The sequence below is a fragment of the Poecilia reticulata genome, chromosome 16, assembly GCF_904066995.2.
Source record: "Poecilia reticulata chromosome 16, P_reticulata-male-v2, whole genome shotgun sequence".
NCBI classification, from domain to species: Eukaryota; Metazoa; Chordata; class Actinopteri; order Cyprinodontiformes; family Poeciliidae; genus Poecilia; species Poecilia reticulata.
Genome location: NC_088845.1, coordinates 16,327,462 through 16,347,376, shown reverse-complemented (window position 1 = coordinate 16,347,376; position 19,915 = coordinate 16,327,462). Strand labels below are relative to the sequence as shown.

The 19,915-nt window shown below is 40.1% G+C and overlaps 3 protein-coding genes across 4 annotated transcripts; all 3 read right to left on the bottom strand.

Moving 5' to 3' along the window:
* Positions 1-161: 161 nt before the first annotated feature.
* s100t (S100 calcium binding protein T) lies at positions 162-3,091 on the bottom strand. Of its 2 annotated transcripts, none has more exons than XM_008431706.3 (3): positions 1,750-3,091; positions 728-890; positions 162-615 (listed from the first exon to the last, which is right to left on the bottom strand). In XM_008431706.3, the coding sequence occupies exons 2-3, from the start codon at positions 887-889 to the stop codon at positions 454-456; spliced, it is 324 nt and encodes a 107-aa protein (XP_008429928.1). In that variant the 5' UTR covers position 890; positions 1,750-3,091; the 3' UTR covers positions 162-453. The 2 variants fall into 2 exon arrangements, with proteins under 2 accessions (XP_008429928.1, XP_008429929.1); XM_008431707.3 differs by lacking the exon at positions 1,750-3,091 and adding an exon at positions 1,123-1,588.
* A 2,287-nt stretch (positions 3,092-5,378) lies between these two features.
* Positions 5,379-12,265, bottom strand: LOC103478159 (protein S100-A1). The gene is made up of 3 exons (XM_008431708.3): positions 12,114-12,265; positions 5,872-5,995; positions 5,379-5,784 (listed from the first exon to the last, which is right to left on the bottom strand). The coding sequence occupies exons 2-3, from the start codon at positions 5,989-5,991 to the stop codon at positions 5,629-5,631; spliced, it is 276 nt and encodes a 91-aa protein (XP_008429930.1). The 5' UTR covers positions 5,992-5,995; positions 12,114-12,265; the 3' UTR covers positions 5,379-5,628.
* Positions 12,266-12,393: 128 nt separating this feature from the next.
* On the bottom strand, positions 12,394-19,807 carry LOC103478161 (protein S100-A11-like). Its single transcript, XM_008431713.2, has 2 exons — positions 16,177-19,807; positions 12,394-14,179 (listed from the first exon to the last, which is right to left on the bottom strand). Exons 1-2 carry the CDS (start codon positions 16,303-16,305, stop codon positions 14,045-14,047), a joined length of 264 nt encoding a protein of 87 aa, XP_008429935.1. The 5' UTR covers positions 16,306-19,807; the 3' UTR covers positions 12,394-14,044.
* Positions 19,808-19,915: the final 108 nt, after the last annotated feature.

Sequence of the window (19,915 nt, the reverse complement as noted above, 5' to 3'; positions counted from 1 at the left end):
TATGACAACAGAAATATGTCTTAAATCTGTGTATAAACCTGTTTGAGCTCTTCTGCTACTATATTGCTTTTTTTTTTATAAACCAGGGAGTAATGCTGCCCCCTGGTGTCTATTTGCTCTCCTTTTTTATTCCGTGCTGCAATAAACCAGAGCCGACAGAGCACGGTTTAAATGAATGTTTATTCTTTCCAGGGGAAGAAACATTTAACTCGAAGGTGTATCAAAAAGCAATTCCAGACAAAGAACCGCAGGAGATGAAATGAGAAATCATATAATCACGTTTACAGTCACAATGAGACAAAAAGAACAAAATAAACAGCAACTATTACAGCTCAGGTCAGTGTGTTTTTGTGTTGTTTTTGCACTGCAGCTTTATGACAGGATGTCTGTTACCATTTCCTCGCTGGAGCGTAGGGGGTTTTGTGTTTGCGAGAGCAGATTTCTACGAGCCGCTCACTTCTTCTCCGGCTTATCGTTGAACTCCAGGAAGAAGTCGTTGCAGGCCACAGTTAGAGCTCCCACCAAGATGACAAACTCGGTGAAATCGACCTCTCCGTCGTTGTTTGAATCGAGGTCTTTCATGACCTTATCCACAGCCTCTTTGTCCTGGGCATTCTGCATTTGTGAGAAAAAGGGAGTCAAAGATGCATTAACTGCTTTTCAGCTGAAATATATGCATGTATGCGTGTAGGTGTGTGCGTGTGTGTATCTTGGTGTGCTTTCTTACCCCCAGGTAGGTGCCGAGCTCCGTGGTGAGCAGCTCTTTGAGCTCAGCCCTGCTCAGTGTGTATTTATCCCCCTCATTTCCAGAGTATTTGTGGAAGGTCTGGATCATCAGCTGCATGGCGTTCTCCAGGGTGGAGGCATTCTCTGAGTTGGGCAAAGACATTCTGGAAGGGAACAAAGGGTTAATGGGTTGGAGATGTAGCAAAGATGGTCTAAGTGGTGCTTTCTCGGGTAGAAAGAAAAAAAAATACGTCAAAAGTGGCTAAAGCTTCTGCCTGCAGGGTGCGGTCTTTGCTTTCTCAATCCTACTGAGAGATTTAAAAAAACAGCCAAGCTGATGGAGGAGTAAAAGCATTTTGTCACTGAGTATAAACTGATAGGAGTTGGAAACAATACCTAGGAGTTGGGCCGTCGTCCAGAGCAACCTGGCAACCTGTTTCCTTTCTGACAGTTTTCCTGGTAAAGATAAAAACCAGTCCTCAATGCTGCTGTGCTGCAGCGTGTGGACCTCTTAAGAGTTTGTGGCTGAACATGCGAGCCAGTTGATATGGGTGAAATCAAACTCTGGCCAAACAACAAGAGGAAGAGATGCGCTCAGGGGCAACCTGATCCGCCTTTTACTTTAGCTCAAAACAGCAGATACGTGTGTAAGGTCTTGCCTTTCTCCGACCTGCATCACCTCTAACCTGTAAGAGACTCGTTCTGACCCCTGCATCGTTTTTTTTTGGCTTACCGACTCATTTTCTTTTTGGGGAAAGCGTGAATCGGCAGCGTCAGAGATGAATAGAGGAGAATTTTTCAGCAGCTTTGGAGACACTGTTGTCCATAACATGAGGATTACAGGCTTTTCAGTAAATGGGGGAGGGGGGGGGGGGGAAGGGGTGAAAGCTAATTGTGTGCTTGTTTTTGCTTTGCATCAAACAAAAACAGTGCACTGTATCCATAAAATGCATTTCTAAAAATGAACTTTTTTGTCATATGAAGGGAGATCTCTACTGCCAGAGACCTTCTTTTGGTTCTTACCTGAGTGAAGATGAAGCTCCGGGCTTGACGGCGAGGTGCAGACAGAGGAGGCGACAGCGGCTGATAGGGAGGCTCTGGACGACGGCGCCTTAAATACAACCCATTTACTCCACCCAAACCACCTCCACCTCTCTCCCTCCTTCCACCTGTTGCCTCGTTGCATCTTCTCCACTCCGACTTCTCTGTTTACGCGGCAGACACCTGTCATCGACACGCACACTTCAAGGTCCACCTGCTGCTTGTTCCTGAGCTACTTGGACGTGACATTTTCAGAGAAATACTGAAAACATACATTTCAGAAAATGACAATATCATTTTTTTTTTTTTTAAAGGTGCTTATTTAAGCTATTAAAGAAAAGTAAAACTCATATTATGTAGGTTTCTTAGATCAAATGGTTTCATTTTTTTAGATGAGTTTGTAATTATGCTTTGCAGATTATGAAAATCCAAAATGAAAGTTTCTCATAAGAGCTTCAGCACTTAACCCATCACATTCTGTTACACTATTTCTGAACCAGGGACAACAGATGTGAAAAAGCACTGGAGTACTGAAAAGTGGTACAAAATCCTTTTTTCCATTCAAACACATAATCAAAGTCTATCAAGGTCCAGTGTGAAGTTTCCACAATCAGTGATAGCTTGAGGTCCCATGTCATAATTTTTATTGTTTTTCTGAAGTGCATGATCAATTCAGTCACTTGGACCCTTCTAGTGTTTCATGCATCCCTCTGCTGACAAACCTGGACTTCCTGCAGATCACAACAGAACCATATAGGCTGACCACCTCGATGGCACGTCGCATTTGTGCAGCAAGTCATGCAAAGCAATCGTGAGTTCCTGGGAGCAGATGCTGCACATCATTGGGACTCAGTGTTCCAGCAGGTTGACACTTCTGTTAAAAATCTCCTTTTGATTGGTCTTAGGTAATATTCAAAAAATTTTTAGACTTTTTTTTTTGTGCGGTTTTCATTAGCAGTGTGTTAGAATCACCAAAATTAATAGAGAACATGTAAATAACACTAAGTGAATTTGTATTTGGAGTTGAAACAGATCTTAGTCCAAGCAGTGAATTTAACACATGCAGGTGACAACTTGGTTTCAATATGCCAAGTTGTCACCTGGATATTTTTTATTTTTTTGCAATATTTATACTTTGGTTTATGATCCCCTGATAGTCCAAGAGGATTTTCTGAACACAGTTGGCTTTTTGTCTTCAGATGACTTGTCAACTTTTTCTCTGATGATTTACAATAAACACAGTGGTTTATCCTGTTGTGTTGTGCAAGCCATTTGAATTTCATGCCAAAGCAAAGAAGGGAGTGCTAAGCTAAGTAATGAGCCAAGATCAAGATAAATGACTTCATAACCTCTGTGTTTGGGTGATTGTGTGGACGAGGTGTTTGCAGAGGAAGAAGGGGAGAAGAGGTGGGGGGATGAGAGGTGGGGGGATGAGAGGGGGGTGGGGGGGTCATGCCTGATATAGTATCCAGCTGGATTAGTGCGGCGCTGGTGAACAGAGCCATTGCACCTGGCAGCCATACAGAGAAATCCCCATACAAAACCTTCGCACAAAGAGAGGACATAGCACACATGAATACTTTAACAAACACATTCATGCTCCAAACTCCGAGGCGCTTTATGTTTGAGCAAACGGCATGAAAATAAAAGCTTAACCACAGTCACTTCTGAACGGGAACAGAAACATTCTGCAAATAGTGCGCTGCAGGCACACTTCAGCAGGAACAGAAACATACTCTTAAAACGGTTCGGATCACGAATCCTCCCCGCGTCATGTGTCTGTGTTAAAGATAGCCGCAACGCATGCAAGTTTGAAACATTTATTGCTGAGGTGCTATTATTATTATTATTATTATTATTATTTTAAAAAGCCTTGAAATTTATCTTTGATTGTGCGGTTTCGGTAAGAGCGTCGTCTTGCTTAGTATGCGTCTATGCTGAAGTATATAGTGTCAGTGAGTGGGGCGACATGGTGTGAGCGCACGCTCCTACACGCCATATATGTGGATAGTGTTGCAAAGAGGCAGGATGGGGCACAATAGGAAGCATACTGTGTGTCAGGATCTGGTTGCAGCACTTCATGCATCTAACGGCCGGTGAGTTCGGCTCGTCAGGGAATTCACAGCTATATTTAGCAAGTGCGGCAGGTAAGGAGAGGGGAAGGAACGCAGCGCTGCATTTTTACCCATCAGACAATGCGGAGAGAGAAACTACAGTGCATACAGCAACCTCACAGGGACGCAGGTTTATGTTCCCATCACCTTCTGTGAGCAGGATGGTGAGGGATGAGAGGACTGTGGAAAAGAGTGACATCTTGGGGTTAACATTTCTCCATAATAGCCAGAAAAGGTAATTTATCAACTGGTTGTTTGGGAAACATACTGGAAAAAAAAGAGACGTATATCCCACCATCACACCATAGCGTGGAGCTGATGCTGGGATTTGACCCAGAAATGTGAGTGTTGGTCAGATGAGATACAAGGTGGTGAGAGAAAAATAATCTCTCAGAAGACAAGAGTACAGAGACTAGACTGATGTCTTGGTAAGAAATAACTTTTTTTCTTTTCTATTCCTGTTTTTCTTCCCCCCCCCCCCCCCCCACCCCCACCCCCACCCCTAGTAGCCAAATATCAACCTGTTCATTATGAGGCTGGGAGATCAATCAATCAATCAAATTTTATTTGTATAGCACATTTCAGCAGCAAGGCATTTCAAAGTGCTTTACATAATTAAAGTAAAAACAGCATGTGACAGTGAATAAACAGTCAGAAAGACAATTAGATTTTTTTTTAAGAAAAAAAAAAAAGGTTAAAGATAAAGACATTAAAACCCGCAACCCTTGTAGGACTTCAGTTAAACGTCTCACACCTCAGAGTTTTAGTTAAAACGCCATTTAACAAGGATTCTCACACCCCTAGATATAGATTTGTTTAACTGGAACATTTTCCGAGGGGGCTTTACATAGACAGTGTGAAAGAGAAATAAAAAGAAGTTAATAACTAGATGAAAAGTAAAGATAAAAACATTAAAAACATTGAAGACATCAAAACCCGCACTCTAACCCTAATTTAGCCATAAGCAACTCTAAACAGGTGGATTTTAAGTTGAGATTTAAAGGCACTCTGTGTTTCAGCTGTTTTACAGTTTTCTGGAAGTTTGTTCCAGATCTGTGGTGCATAGAAGCTGAATGCTGCTTCTCCTCGTTTGGTTCTGGTTCTGGGGATGCAGAGCAGACCAGAACCAGAAGATCTGAGGGGTCTAGACGGTTGGTACAGCAATAGCAGATCTTTAATGTATTGTGGTGCTAAGCCGTTCAGTGATTTATAAACTAACAACAGTATTTTAAAGTCTATTCTTTGAGCTACAGGGAACCAGTGTAGGGACTTTAAAACTGGTGTTATGTGCTCCATCAGGCAGGGAGATTAAAATATTATAAACGTAGATGTGGTTTATCATATGAAGGACCAAACGCTTTTTTTATTTCTTATTTAATTCATAGCACGTCGATTATTTTGTTAAGATACTTATTCATTCATTAAGCAATTGACCGAATTCACAGAATTTTACCGAAAAGATAGTGTAAAAATAAAAAATAAAACACTACATTCCACTCCAGTTTAATACAAAGTGTTTATTTGTTACTCATGTTTTCTTTAAACGGTTATACAAAAGGACCAACTGAGAGAACTTTAATGTATAAAACTGTGAAGATAAATCTTTTTTGAAAAAAAACTTTGAAATTCAGTAAAATGACTGTTGACTTCTGATAAAGAAGAAAAGTACACATAATGGCTGGAATGTTTCCATTTTAGAAAGAAGAGGATGCGCTTTAGTTTGACGATCTTGTGAGGACCTCTGCTCCTATGACGAGTTTGCTGTTGGTTCACTCTTGCTCTGACTCATACTGTTGGCAATGTAGCCAATCAGAGAGAGATATTCCTGGAAGTTGACTTTTCCGTCGCTGTCGGCGTCCAGGCCCTGCTGCATCTCCTTGACAGCAGAAGAACTGTTTGTGTCCTGCCACGTGGGACACAAAGAAACAATCTGGGTTAAACGGGTTCAGCTGCGATGCGTAAAAGAGCAACCGATTGTACGTGGTCTCACCTCCATGACGCCACCGAGCTTGCTCTTGACCATTTTCTGGAAGGTTTTACTGTCGAGGCCCTCTTTCCCTTTGGCAGAACTAAGAAACGTTGTCACTATGGTCTTAATGGCTGACTCCATATCTCTAAAATTAGGAAAGACAAGGGCAGAGGAGGACAGCTGAGTGTGGGGAAGTGACAAAGGAAGATGCGGTCATATCTTAGACTCCCAGACTCTCAAACATTATGCCTTTAAGTGGAGATCTTGGGAATTTAATTAAAAGAGGTTATTTTTACAGTGTCTTTTTTTTTTGCATATTGCCACATTGTAATGATAAATGTGTATTTCACTGGATTTTATGAGACAAACCGACACCAAGAAGTGCAGAATAGTTAATTTCACATAGTTATTAAACATTTTTGCAAGTAAGAAACCCCTTTCTGTGTTGCCTCCAAATAAAATCCACTGCAACCTGTTGTACTCGGCAGCTGCATGAATAAATAGCTATAATACACATAAATACAGCTGTTCTTCCCTAAGGCCCAACCCAGATCCAGTTGAGAATCTGTCACTGGATGACTTAATAATTGATTTTTGCAAAGGCCTACTTTGAATGTGACTGACCTACTTTGAAATCTCATCCATCTCCTACATAGAAATGGGAAACTAGACGTGCAAAACTGGTAGACAAAAGATATGCAGCTGTAATTGCAGTGAACGACCAAAATGGACTCATGCAGACTGGATGAAAAAGGCATCCCACACACACTTTCATATTTTTATGTAAAAAAAAAAAAAAAAAAAAAGTATTTGAAATCCAAGCATTTTCTTTACACTTCAGAATATGCACAACCTTGTGTTGGTCTGTTGTGATATCACCAAAGAAATATGTGACAAGATTCAGAAAAGGTTTTGCTGTACTGATTGTGTTCGTCCTGTTAGAGCTGAAAATGTTTAATTTCTCACCTTCATTAAAGTAAGTTTTCATTTAAAAAACATCAGGTGAGAAGTGAAATAAAAAGAAAAATCAATAGACTCAAATAAGAAAAAAAAAGAGAATCAAATGACAGACATGCTGGCAGAACGGCAAGATGTCAAACAGCTGATTTCACTTTTTATTCTGTACAGTTACGCAACATTTCTTCATAACGTGTGCACATTCTTAAGCACTTATAACTAACAGAAAACGTTACAAGAATATAAAACAAAACAAGGTTGCATAACTGTGTCGCAGCTAAGCTTTGCTTTACATAAGAAAGATGGGAAACACAAATTATGTCAGCACAGAGAAGAAAACAATGAGTGGAGTGAAGTGGGAGTCCGTGAAGGTAAAGCTATGATCTCTGGCAGCAGATATTTGATCTTAAATATAAAAAACACTCGAGGCTCTGAAAGTTCAGATTACTCCTCCCTAATACCCGTCTGCTGCGGCAAGACGTGACTCACCCTGGTCATGTACGAACCATGAAACATCACTCAAGTGGTCAAGCAAACGACCTGAACACAAACACGGTGCATTGCTCTATTTGAAGGAATCTAAACCAATCCTTGGATACCAAGCTCTCCAGGAAGCTGCTGAGCTATAACAGATATGATTTTGACCCAAATTTTAACCGTTTTGAACACAAAAATGTCAATTCCATCATGTCACTGCGCTAAAAGAATGGGCGTCTCTAATTAAGGTAACTATGATGAAACCTCATCCATCTCCTACAAGATCAGGATCTTTATGTTGCACCGCTGTGGTTTTCTGGGACACCTGAGCAGAGCAAATTATTACCAACACCTGTGCGCCGTCCCGCCCCTCACCACAGTGACTAATAGCAGCTGGAAACAGTAGCTCCCGTTTCACAACACTGTGCACAAATGAAGGCAGTAATGAGAATATTTCTGAAAGACTGCTGACGGCAAATAAAAAGGTACGCTTGGACCTCTGTGAACTTTACCAGTGAAGTTAAAAACGATATCCTACAGAAGCAAGCAGGGGCACAAATCTGTCTCGTATTACAGATGGCGCGTCGCTGGTGTTAATTTATGAAGGTGACCCAAAACATCGTGTGGTTCACCCACAAGGTGCAAATAAACATAAAGAAACGTCAGTGAAACTAATGAGATGGAATTATAATTTTTTATTATTTTTTTTGCTGTTATCTGCAGATCAGCCTTTCAGGTCGTCAACAGGGAAATTGGTATCATCTTTTGAGGAGAAATGCATATGAACTTTTTCCGGATGTTGCATTACGACTCAAAAAGTGGATTTTTCTGTTAAGTATTTCAATCAAAGGTTGAAATATGTATAGGATAAACGTCTTGCAGAGAATTCCAGGCTGTTTGTTTTTCCAACATTGTCATGCAGGCCAAAATTTAATCTTATCCGTCTATAAAAACAACTCCTTTATTTAAAAAATATTACACACATAACTGCTGAAGCTCACACAACTTTTTGGTAAACCTCCACAATTTGATTAAAAACCCAAAAGTCTAAACATGATTATTTAAGTTGTGACTTGGCTTGTTTTTTTTTTAGATAATTTGTTGACATCTTAGCGTATTTCTGTTAAAAATAGGCTTGACTGTTAGGTTTAATGTTGATGTGGGGGTTTCCTTCACAAATACTGAGCAACAGAAGAAAAAAGAGCTGCTCACAGCTGCAATCAATTGGTGAAGTCGACTCGAGCAACTTTAGAAAACAACAACCAAACCGAAGCCATAAACTTCTGATGTCTTGCATGGAGGAGTATGGGATCTGACTGAAACGACAACATCATCATCAGTAATGATGATGATAAATACGATCTGTGGCCATGTCTTAGCCTTAGAACGGCTTGTTTGACAGTAATCATCATTACACACAAGGCTTCATTTCCTGTTGCTTACAAGCAGATTCCCAAATAGAAACTGCAAAAATGGCAATGTTGTAATACTGCATGTTGTTTAGCACGGCACCGAGTTTTTATATTGGATAGTTGATTAGAAAGACTTCCTGCCTTATGAAAGCACCTTAAGAATAACTTAATGCCAACTGCTCAGCTTCAAACGTGTTTTAATTACTGCATTCGTGAAGGACGACAATATTTCTGGTTAAAATTTCACTTAATGGCTTTTGCTTTTAACCCAACAAAGTCAAACTTGTTGGGTCTTAATGAGAGATATGTTGATTTTTTTTTTTTTAGTAAACACGACCCCTTTCATACATACAAGAGTAGCAATATGTTTGTCTCCGTCTATAAGTTTAGTGTCATTACTGAAACATTAACCTCCACCTGTCTTAATCTGTGACAGGTTTCCCTCCAGGGTTTTGTTTTATTGTTGTTTTTTTTGTAAATGCAAGCCAGTTCATTTCAGGACAGTTAACTCAGTTAAGGCTTTTTTTTTTTTTAAGTGGTAAACTATGAGCATTACTATACTTTTAGTCCTTGTAAAATAAGCCTCAAGCTAATTCTTGCACAACACCAGCCTGGAAAAATGCTGGAGACACTTGAGTCGAGTTGATCGGTATCAGCAGAGCGGAGTGAGGCTGCTCTGCAGGATTTCCAGTGTGTATCGGAAACTGCCCAGAGGCCGCGGCATGAGTGACGGTGACGGATTCCTGGGGCGACGGCGTTGGGAGTAACTGTAGAAGCTGCTAGATCCTCTATCTGACAACAGATGCCACACCTTAAAACTTACACTAAACCTACATTGATACACACATACACAAATAGACAATAACACACACACACACACACATGCATATCATTAGAAGGTCAGCTTGGACTTCTGCTGCATTAACCTAATTAGCAGGTGAGCGAGAGGCAGCAACCAAACCCTGGGTTTGGTTTCACCTCGACATACAACGCGCGCACAGCTAACCAACCAGCAAGTTAACATCTATCATCAGCATGCTGCTCATTGTTATTTAATAAGCTGCTATGAATGTCCCAACACCTTCCTTACATCCTTCACAAACCAAACAGCAAAGATGACTGCACACTGGAGTGTGCGTATCAGCATTGGTGCAAACGAAACCGTCCCGGCACACTGCCACCCGTCAGCGTCGCTTTTCAGCACGACGGGGAAAAAAAATTGAACAGCAAGACGTTCTGAGTCGAGGCGGCAGGATGACAGAAAGAAAAAAAAAAAAAGAAAGAAAGAGAGGAAACTCTGGGAAGTGACCTGCAATGGTCAGGGTTTGTTCTAAACGCATAAGGGGATATTTCGGAGGTTCCCCTCGGCGCATGTTCGCTCCGATTCAGAGTGTGAAGATCAGAATGACTCATGTGGAATGAATGCTTGTGTGAAGCTGGGCTCTTTGTTTTATTTGTCCCAATGATTCTGTTTAGGGGGAGTTTGACTCATTTGTGTTTTCTTAGTGGACATTTGCAGCACATGTTAGTTCAGAGATTCACAGTCTATGTTGGTCCTCATGTGAATTCAGACTGCAAATATACACGTTTTCCTACACTCAATTTATTTGAGAGAGATAGAATTGAAGAACAGACAAAAATATACATCCTCTAATTTTAATATCTGCATCAATATAGCCTTTGGTAGTTGCTGTAATTGATTTCTCAAAGACTTTTGCTCCCTACCAAACAATCCTGAAGGAGCATTTTTGGCACTGAGTTTGTGTTCAATGTACAAGGGCAATGATCTGAAGCACACCAGCAAGTCCACCTCTGAATGGCTCTAATAAACAAAATAAACATTTAGGAGTAACCAAAGTTCAGACCTAATTTAAAGGCAGATGTTGGACCTTAAGGAGACTAGAAAACCCTCCAAAATGGCTGAATTGGTACAAATCTGCAATAAGCAGTGGGCCAAAACGCCTTCACAGTGATGTGACCGAATCGTTGCTAGCTTCGCTTAACACCTAACAACAGATTTGCCACGGTAAAATGAAGTAATTAGGTGTGGCGGGAAATTATATTTTCACACAAGGACATGTTTGCATCAAACAATTCACAGTATTGACTCTTGCTATATATAAGTCACATTAACGGTTTGCAATTTTACAAAAATATATTGCTAAATTTTGAATTAACTCCAAATTTTCCTGACTCCTTCACTTCTTCTCCTTAATGACGACGTCTACTTGTTGTGAGCATGTTGGCCAAATATACATGTGACTGGGATTTGATATATTGTGCAACTCCAATTCACATCAATTGTGCCGACTTGCGTTTCCAAAGCTCTATTATATTATAATGAGTAGATGACTCCTTACATTTGTACTTAGAACGTGTGAAATAAGATGCAAGGCAATAAAATTCTCACAAGTAAGGTGTTATTCTGAAAAGGCTCAGGTTACATTCATGTAAGCAGTCTGAGCTGATTTATTGTTTCTTGATTGATGTATTACAGTGTCACATTAGACGCTCATCAACAGACACTGGCATGAAGGTGCAGCAGGTGATGACTTAATGTGTACATAAGAGCTGCCATGTTCAAACCGGTTCAATGATTCATGTAGGTCCATCTTGTGCGTCTTATTATTTAGCAGCCACACTTAATGGGCTAAGCTAAGCTGAATGAAATGTTTTTATTTTATTTTATTTTTTTCGGATATCTCTGAAGATCTTCAACAGAACACCCACAGAACCTCCGCAACATTTCTTTTTTTTTTGTGGGGGGGGGGGGGGGGGGGGAGGATTATCAATCCCAGAGACTGATCCGCTCCACCCAGTTCGGGTTTGTTTCATTAAGGTGTGACCGCCCCACCTCGTCCCCGTCAGCAGTCAGGTCACTGGCCTCCTCCGCGTCATTAACTACACCAGACCCGGGCTATACGAGTTTCTATCTTATCAAAAACTAAATAATTCATGCTGATAAGAGACTACACGGATCTAGACCGAAGACCATATGAGCGTTTTAGGAACTGGGCGCACGTGTGCCAAAAAGGAAAAGGAAAAAAAAAAACACGGTTCTGATAAAGCTGCTGCGCATAGCGGTAACGGTGCACGGTGTCTCTCGTTTAAGTCTCAAACTAATCTTGACAATTTGTCAAGCGATTGGAGGAAGAAGTGACACACACAGGCGGCAAATAAATAAATAAGAAAGGGTGAGTGGAGAGTCCGGTTTCTGTGGAAGTGTAAAAGGGATTGGAGTTGAATTACTAACGAGGGGAAAACAAACCCGGGCGCTCACCACAACAGACACTCCCAAGGAAGATGGTCTTCTTGAGTTTTTAAGAGAAAAAAAAAAAGCAGCCTGGAATCTTAAAGCTGCTTTAATTAGAAAAAGCTTTGCGCGGCGTGAAAGCTCCAAAAGAAAACAGGACTCACCTAAAGCGCAGGAAACAAGAAGTGAACAGAAACTCTCAGCAGCTGCTCTCTTTCCTTCTTCCAGATCCTCCTCACCAGATTAACCAACAGCGCATATCTTTTCCGTGATTTAACCTCCACTCCAGCCAACTTTTCTTTTTTTTTTTTTTTTTTTTTTTTCGTTGTCACAGGGCGTGTGCCTGAGAGAGGAGGAATGTGGAAAGAGGCGAAGCTCGAACTCTTGTTTCAAGCAACACTTTCGTTAAAAAAAAGAAGAAAAAAAACTAGTATAACTCACGGAATATTCTCTGCCCTATAAATCCAAAACAATTTATGTATTTTTTTTTTATCATTGCATATCTATTTATATGTAAAAACCAAGTGCGCGCGCATGTTTGAGTTGTTCCAGATGTTCGAGCCACACCCTGAAACTCGGAATAAACCGACCTACATAAACAGGCGTTTTTTGTTTTTTTTCCCCCCATTATTTATTTAATTGAATTGTTTTTTCTAGTTTCAAACATGAAGTCCTTGTCTCATTCCGTCACCACCACACCTCTCAGTCCTGGATAGGCAGAGAGGGAGGTGATGTTTTCCAGGAACCAACAGAGCCAAGAGCGCTCACACAGGGCTTTTTCAGACAATGCTTTCCCACCCCAGTAGCTTTAATGACCTGCTTGTGAGCACATGTAGCTGGGAGTGAGTGTGTGAGTGTGTTGGGAAATGGCAAAGGCTGGTTCTGGTACAACTGAGACTTGTCTCAGTAGCCGGCCCATGCCCGCCCTCCTTCTGTCAACTAGTACGCAGACAGAGAGGGAAGACTTGACCGTTTCATGTTTCTCACTTGGGCCTCAATCTGTAGGCTGTTCCTGTTTTCACAAATGAAACACAGACAGGTTCAAATTCAAATAAGTTGTATCTGAAAGAGTCAATGACCCAGTTGAGTTGTAATACATCTACATGTAAGAGTTTGAACCAAATTTGGTCAATACAGTCCAGACTTCCACATAGAAAACTGTAAAGTGTCCCTTTTACATTGAACTAAATCATATAACTCAAATAAGATCTCAAAATCATTTCAACCCCTATATAAAAAAGTGGCATCGTAACGTGTTACGCCTTCTGATAGATTTTGGAGGGTAATAATAAACATCAACCAATAAAGCTATGCATTTTCTTTTTTAAATCAGATACATTTGTGAATCCAATGTTCACTATGGCTAAGAAGTAGCCTGTTTGTTTTTTGCAACAAATCCCAGCCAAACATTTTGATTTAAATTTAACACAAGATGTTACTTTACTCAAACATATTCTCACTTGTCAAATCTCCTGCAGAGAGAAGAAAGACTGATATGTTCACATGGAATGTTTTATATATATCCGCTTCGTAATAGTGCAAATTGTGGCCAACAATGTTTTTGTACTGAAGTAAGAATTTTCAGTTTGTTGTAATCTAGGTTTCAAATTAAAAGTCGAACATACTAGCAAGGTGAGTTTAACTTTGAGTCTTTAAAAGTTTGTATTCAGTTTTAGTTTGGTGACACAATTTGAGTGACATTTTATACCTTGACCACAAAACATTTCTTTTTTTGTTTGTTTCTTTTAATGTGGGAGGACAAACCACACACAATTATCTTAATCTTTAGAGTTTTATTAACTCTTAAGCTATGTTTTTAAAAAAGTTTTAGCTGGCAGCTTTACATATTTTCAACACCAAGATACCAATAAGGATTTACCCCTAAAATGCTTTGCAAAATGTCAAAAATCAATTTTACTGAGTAAATTTAAACGGTTTCTTTTGTTAGTGCAGTCAGTAAACTCACTGGCCTCTTAAGTGGAGGAAACTGGCTGAGGTGATTTCCATTTTGGAGGATTTCCCTTTTCTTCCATGGCACACAGAAAGTTCAGTAGCACACATTAGACTTTAAAAAAAAAAAGTATTTAAGGGCACTCTATTGGCTGAGCCCCCCACGCTTGCTCGCAAGATGCCCAATCAGCTGCCAGAACTCCAGGAAGCTTAGCTCTCCATCATTGTTCTTATCCAATGAGCTCATGAGCTGGTCAATGGCAGCAGGGTCGCCAGCATTCTGCAGGAAAAACAGGAAAATACATGTGTGAGACACTACAAAGCACAACCTTGACAGCCAACAGATGACCTTGTAAAAAAAAAAAAAAAAAAACCTCACAAGTGGACAAAGTGTTAGAGGTAAGGCGATGCCACTGGCACAGGCAATCAGGAGGAGAAAAGCCTTTAAACATGCTGCATCAGCAGAGTTGGATTGGCACAGGACTCCCTGGCTCTGTCACCACCGTGTGGCTGCTGTGGATGATCTCAGCTTTGCACGCAGAGGAAACTCATGGAATTTTCCACACTTGGAAAAGGCAGCCCTGTATCCTCTGTTAGGCCTCACAAAGAGCTACTTTCTGTCAGTGGGCATTCTTGTTAGGAATGCAAAGCGAAAGGAACAGAAAGTCTTACAGCACGAGTGCCTGCAGGAGAGCGACGCCAGTTCTTTCAGCTTGAAATTCATTGTTTTTGCTTGTTTTTTTTTTTTTATATACATAAGAATTTTTTTTTTTCCTTTCGTTGAAACCGTGCAACGCTGCATGGAATGTCATGGCTGGGATTCACGCAATTGATGACGACCACAGCAGTCAGATGACGCCCATTAAGGCTTGACTTCCCCACCATGAAATAACTGTTATGCACACAATCTTCCTCTCATGTGTTTCATTTGATTAAACTGCAAAGTTGACGTTCAACATACATGGGCATGGACACGTGTCTTGAAGGATGAAGCCGAAATACAATGTAACTTCTCAAATGTGACGGTAATCGTGGCGTTCAAAACACACAGACGAGATGCAGCCGCAGGGGAAGAAGAAGTCTTATGATCGACTTTATCCAGAGCTCACTGCCAGAAACCAGAAAACTCAAAACATGAGAACAAACATGGTGTCAATGCTTCTGAATATCTAGTCAGCTCACAAACAAAAACACAAAGAATTAAGAGAACACACACATTTTTCATCAATATGTTTAAGAAAAATCTCTAAAAGTATCAAGAAGCAGTGCTGGCTGGGAAAGCTTTTTAAGGTTGTTGTTTTGGACTACAGAGATCATTTGCACCTTCATGAATTCTTCTGCTTTTGCTTTTAATCATGCCTACTTGTTTCAAAACATTTTTGTTTACCCGAACCACGGTGAAAAGTCATCGCTCCCTTCTTCAAACCCAAAAACTTTCTGTTCCGTCAAACACAGAATTATCCAATTATCCAATTTGCAGAGTCAACAAATCACTTGTTTGCTGTAGAACAAAATGAAGTAGGCACAAAGATCTCAACAAATCACACTGAGGTCCATTTCCAACAAATGGAGAAAATGTGGAACAACAGTGAACCTTCTGGCAAAAGTTACAACGACTCATTTCAAACATCATTAAATAACCCAAACAGCATCTAAAGCACTAAGACATCATTTTCTTTATTTAAGGTCAGTGTTCATCAACATTAATAAGAAAAAGACTCAACAATTCATGGAAAAGCTCCAAGGTAAAAGCCACCAATATCCGCCCCTGGCTTATCAAAGGCCTCTCTCACAATTGCTGAAAACTACCTTGAGGATCCTCAACACTTTTGAGAAAATATTCTGTGGTCTGACAAGACAAAAGGGAAACTTTGTGGAGGCTGTGTTTTCCTCTATGTCTGACCTGAAACGACTTGTTGCAATTCACAGAACAATACATCCTGCTCTCCAGTAAAAAAAAAAAAAAAAAAAATCCTAAAGCAGAATATCCAGACATCAGTTTGCGAACAATAAGTTAACCTCTGAACGGCTCAGAAAACACAAGATGTATGTTTTGGAGTGGTCTAGTCAAACTCTGAGTTTACTGAGAGGCAGGGGCAGCATCTTAAACATGTGCCATCCTGACTCGACTTTTTAGCTATTCTTGATCCACTACAAAACCTCAGCCTTTTAGGGGAAACATTTGAAGTTAAGCAGATCACATCAGACTTTACAAAGCAGCTGCATGAAACCGTTACATCTCAGCAGAACCTCGGTTTGTCACTGCTCCTCTGCTACCTTCACGAAGCTGGAGAGCTCTGACTTGACCAGTTTTTGAAACTCGTCCCTGCTCAGCGTGTCAGAGGAACCATCTCTACCAGCGTACGCCTTGAACTGGGGCACCAGCACACCGATGGCAGTCTCCATTACGGGCTGAATGTCAGACGGATGGATCCGTTTTTAGGGTAATCATTTAAAATCAAAGAGAAAAGCTCTCAGTGATAATAGTAAAACATTTTGAAAACTAGCAAATGACACAAATGTAGCAAATGTACAGAACAATGTTTGCCTCCATAAAACAGGTGGAAACTCACCTCCTCAGGAGAGTGTTTGGTGTGATGTACCAAAGCTTCTCAGTCTTTTTAAAGCTAAGCTTTCCTGGTAAAGAAGTTAAATGATTGCCTTTCAACTTTTTCCATTGACAATTCACGCTTTTCTGTATTGCACAACTGTGTAACCAGTCTCTGGTTTTGGTAATTATTAATTACATGTATAATGACATGAACCATTGGAAATACGACCTTATGCAGACATTTCACCGTGAGACTTTATGTAGAAGGCCTTCAGGATGACATTAGTCTGCTTTTTTATTTCCCACTGATGATGTTTCAGAGCTTGTTAAACCCTTTTCTAATGTGAGGATTATGATGCAGACGTTTTTGTCATCCATCATGTAATGTACCATGAACACAGTTTCCTAAACTCCTATTTTGTCCTTGTGCTCAGCACATGATGGCATAAGAATGGGCGACTTCTGAGTAGAGTATGAACCAATCCGATAAATAAATTCAGCCCAATCAGATTTATCAAGCCTGATCAACTTGTTTAAGATTTGATTGTGAGTTTTTATTCATTACATTTTTTTTTTTTTGCTAAATCTCCTTTAGAGTTCCTGCAACTTTCTTTTTTATTTCCTTTTACACACCCAAGGTGTAGAAAAAACCTACTTATCCAACAAGATTTCCTTTTGCACTGTTAAGAGTTCGGTTCTCGGTCCAAACGAGGACATTCAAAGGCCAAGGAGAGGCTCGAGAGTGATCCGAGAGCGACAAGATATTTCTCTTCATCAGCATCGGAGTGTGCGCAGCCCTGCACCTGCTGACGCCCAAATTTGGCTTCCACAGAGAGGCGGCGCTACAGCTTCACCTCGGATCTTAGTAACGAGTCCTTCGTCAGTTTTCTTGTGACAGAGCGAAGGTGCCTCACTCCAAGTTCATGCCTCTTCTGTTCTCTCTATCCTTATTTTGATTGTGAATTTAAATGCTATAGTCCTTTAAATTTCGGATATTGCCACAATTTAGCCATCTGCAGTCATTTTAGTGGAAGTCAAGGAAATTTACTGGCACAAAAATCAGAGGTTGAAAAGTGCGTAGGTGTACTGACTAATCCTGTTAATGGCTCTATTAATGACTTTACCGTCCTGAAGTTCCTATTACTATGATTATTCTGATCACAACTTATAATTCTGATTCTTTCAGCCCATGTTCAGCACTGAAAACGCTGCTTGGGTAGGAGGTAGGACATCTTTAAGCAACAGGAGAACTCTATAGTTTCCTTCTACTTAAACGTTTAGGGTTTTTTTTTTTTGTCTAGGATGACTGGAAATCTACACCAACATTTATTCTATTAACAGGCCGTAAATAAGCACTGAAACAACAAAAGTTAAATGAGCAAAAAAAATGCGTGCAAGCACATAGGGTAGTTTTTAAGAGAATTCACACAGTTAAAGCAAAACACGGTCCTTTTTACGTCCACAAAGCTGTGAGCAGAATGCAGCGGAGAGAAAACCAGAAGCAGTTTATCACCGATGATCATGTAGTCTGGGCTCCAGAAACTGTTGGGAACGAGGCACTTGGGTTTCACCTTGGAAAAGAGGATGTGCACAACTGGCATATTAGGGAAGAAAGTTGGTCCTAACAAGCACATTGGCTTTGTCATCCACATATCCCCAAACATCGCTTTGACATCTCAGTGGAACGACTGTTACGCAGACAAGCACATCTATATCACTTTTTACCTAAAATAGCAGCGTACGGCCCTCGTTACGTTCCCATAGCTGCTGTAGAGGAAGAGGAAAGCAAAACTAAATGGTTCATCAAGATATTTCCACTGGGAAACTATGCTGGGGGTGAATTTAGAGAGTTCCTGAAAATAAATAAATAAATAAAATAACTGCAGTACTTTGCAAAGGTATTCATATCCCTTAAAACTTTTCCCGTATTTTTCGTCTAAAAGCTAAAATGTATTAACTGTAAACGATGGTAAGAGAACATTAGTGAATAAGCAGCATCGTGAAGACCGAGGGACGCAGCAGGGAGAAAGTTTTGGAGAAGTGTGAAGCATCCCAAAGAGCTGCGTTCAACCTATCACACAGCTGCAAGAGACTCGAGTCAGAATCTGAACCGTTTTGCAAAGAATAATGTTAAAAATCTGTCTCCATGTACAAAGAGAAATATACTATTTGCACTGCAATGTGTGTCTATACAGACTCAAAGGCAGATTACAAATGTACACAAATCTGATCAGATTTGTAGATGGGAAAAATCAGGTATCTTCTTCCTTTTACCATGCAATTATACACTATTTTGTGCTGCACCTGAACATAAAATAGTACAACTGGTATCTGGTTGGTATCTGATAAAATAGAAAAAAAACTACAAGGGGTGTGTATGCTTTTGCAAATAAACTGTAGGTTTCTAAAAGTTCAACCAGGGCAGAGATAACACGACTTCCTGGACCGATGGATATTCCATCACAGAGACAAAAGGCTGCTCATTCATACACAATGAGAAATCAATAATTGACTTGACACATGTGTTGTTAATATGTGAGTGGAAACCAAAGTAACTGGAGAAGAACACAAGAAATTCACCGCTGACATTTGAACCACAGGCCAAAAAGCTGCAAGGCAACACAGACAACTATCACAGTCAACTATCCCACTACTGGATCCATTTCATCAGAAATATTTAATCTCTTTGTGTTTCATAATGAAGCTAGATATTTACGACAGGCAACAATTTCCTCATCTCAAACATTCAGACTGCCAGGCCAACTTTACTATTGAAGCACTTTAAAACTGTGGCAGCTGAAACAAAGTGCTGCACAAAGCTACAAACTGTAAAAACACAAACGTATCATAAGATAAAGGAACAAAAAAAAAAAGATGAAACAATGCAATCAGTTAAAATAGACATGATCAAACTACATCTCTAACTAAAAAGCAGGCGGTCCAGTAGTCTCTCTAGTGTTCAGGTGTAGATTATTCCACAATTGAGCAGCAGCAGTAGAAAAAGCCCTGGCTCCTCTGAGTTTAAGATCAAGATCTCACCTTGGCCAAAGTTAATGTGAGGAGGACGACAAGAATGCAGTTTTCTGTGTGTAGCAAGAAAGTTGTCAGGAATTTTTGAAGGGTCAAAAAGATAAGGAAAGGTTTATTTACTAAAACATCACTACTGATAAATTTAAATGAATATTTTGGGGGAAGTTCAAACCTTTATGCTTATGGATCACATAGGGAGCTGATTTACATATCACTCTTATAGAGGAAAATTAAATGCCAACTTTTATGAAAGCAAGGTTGATTTTAACATATCTCACAAGGCAGAAAATTCATCATCAGGATTTTTAGACTGCCCTTCACAATTATCAAAACTAATGAGCACAGTCTCTTTTTGGGGCCTAAAATTTCAAACGCATTTTTGGATGGTTGCATTTATTGTTCCGTGGAGAAATTATTTTAACTGATGAGTTAAAA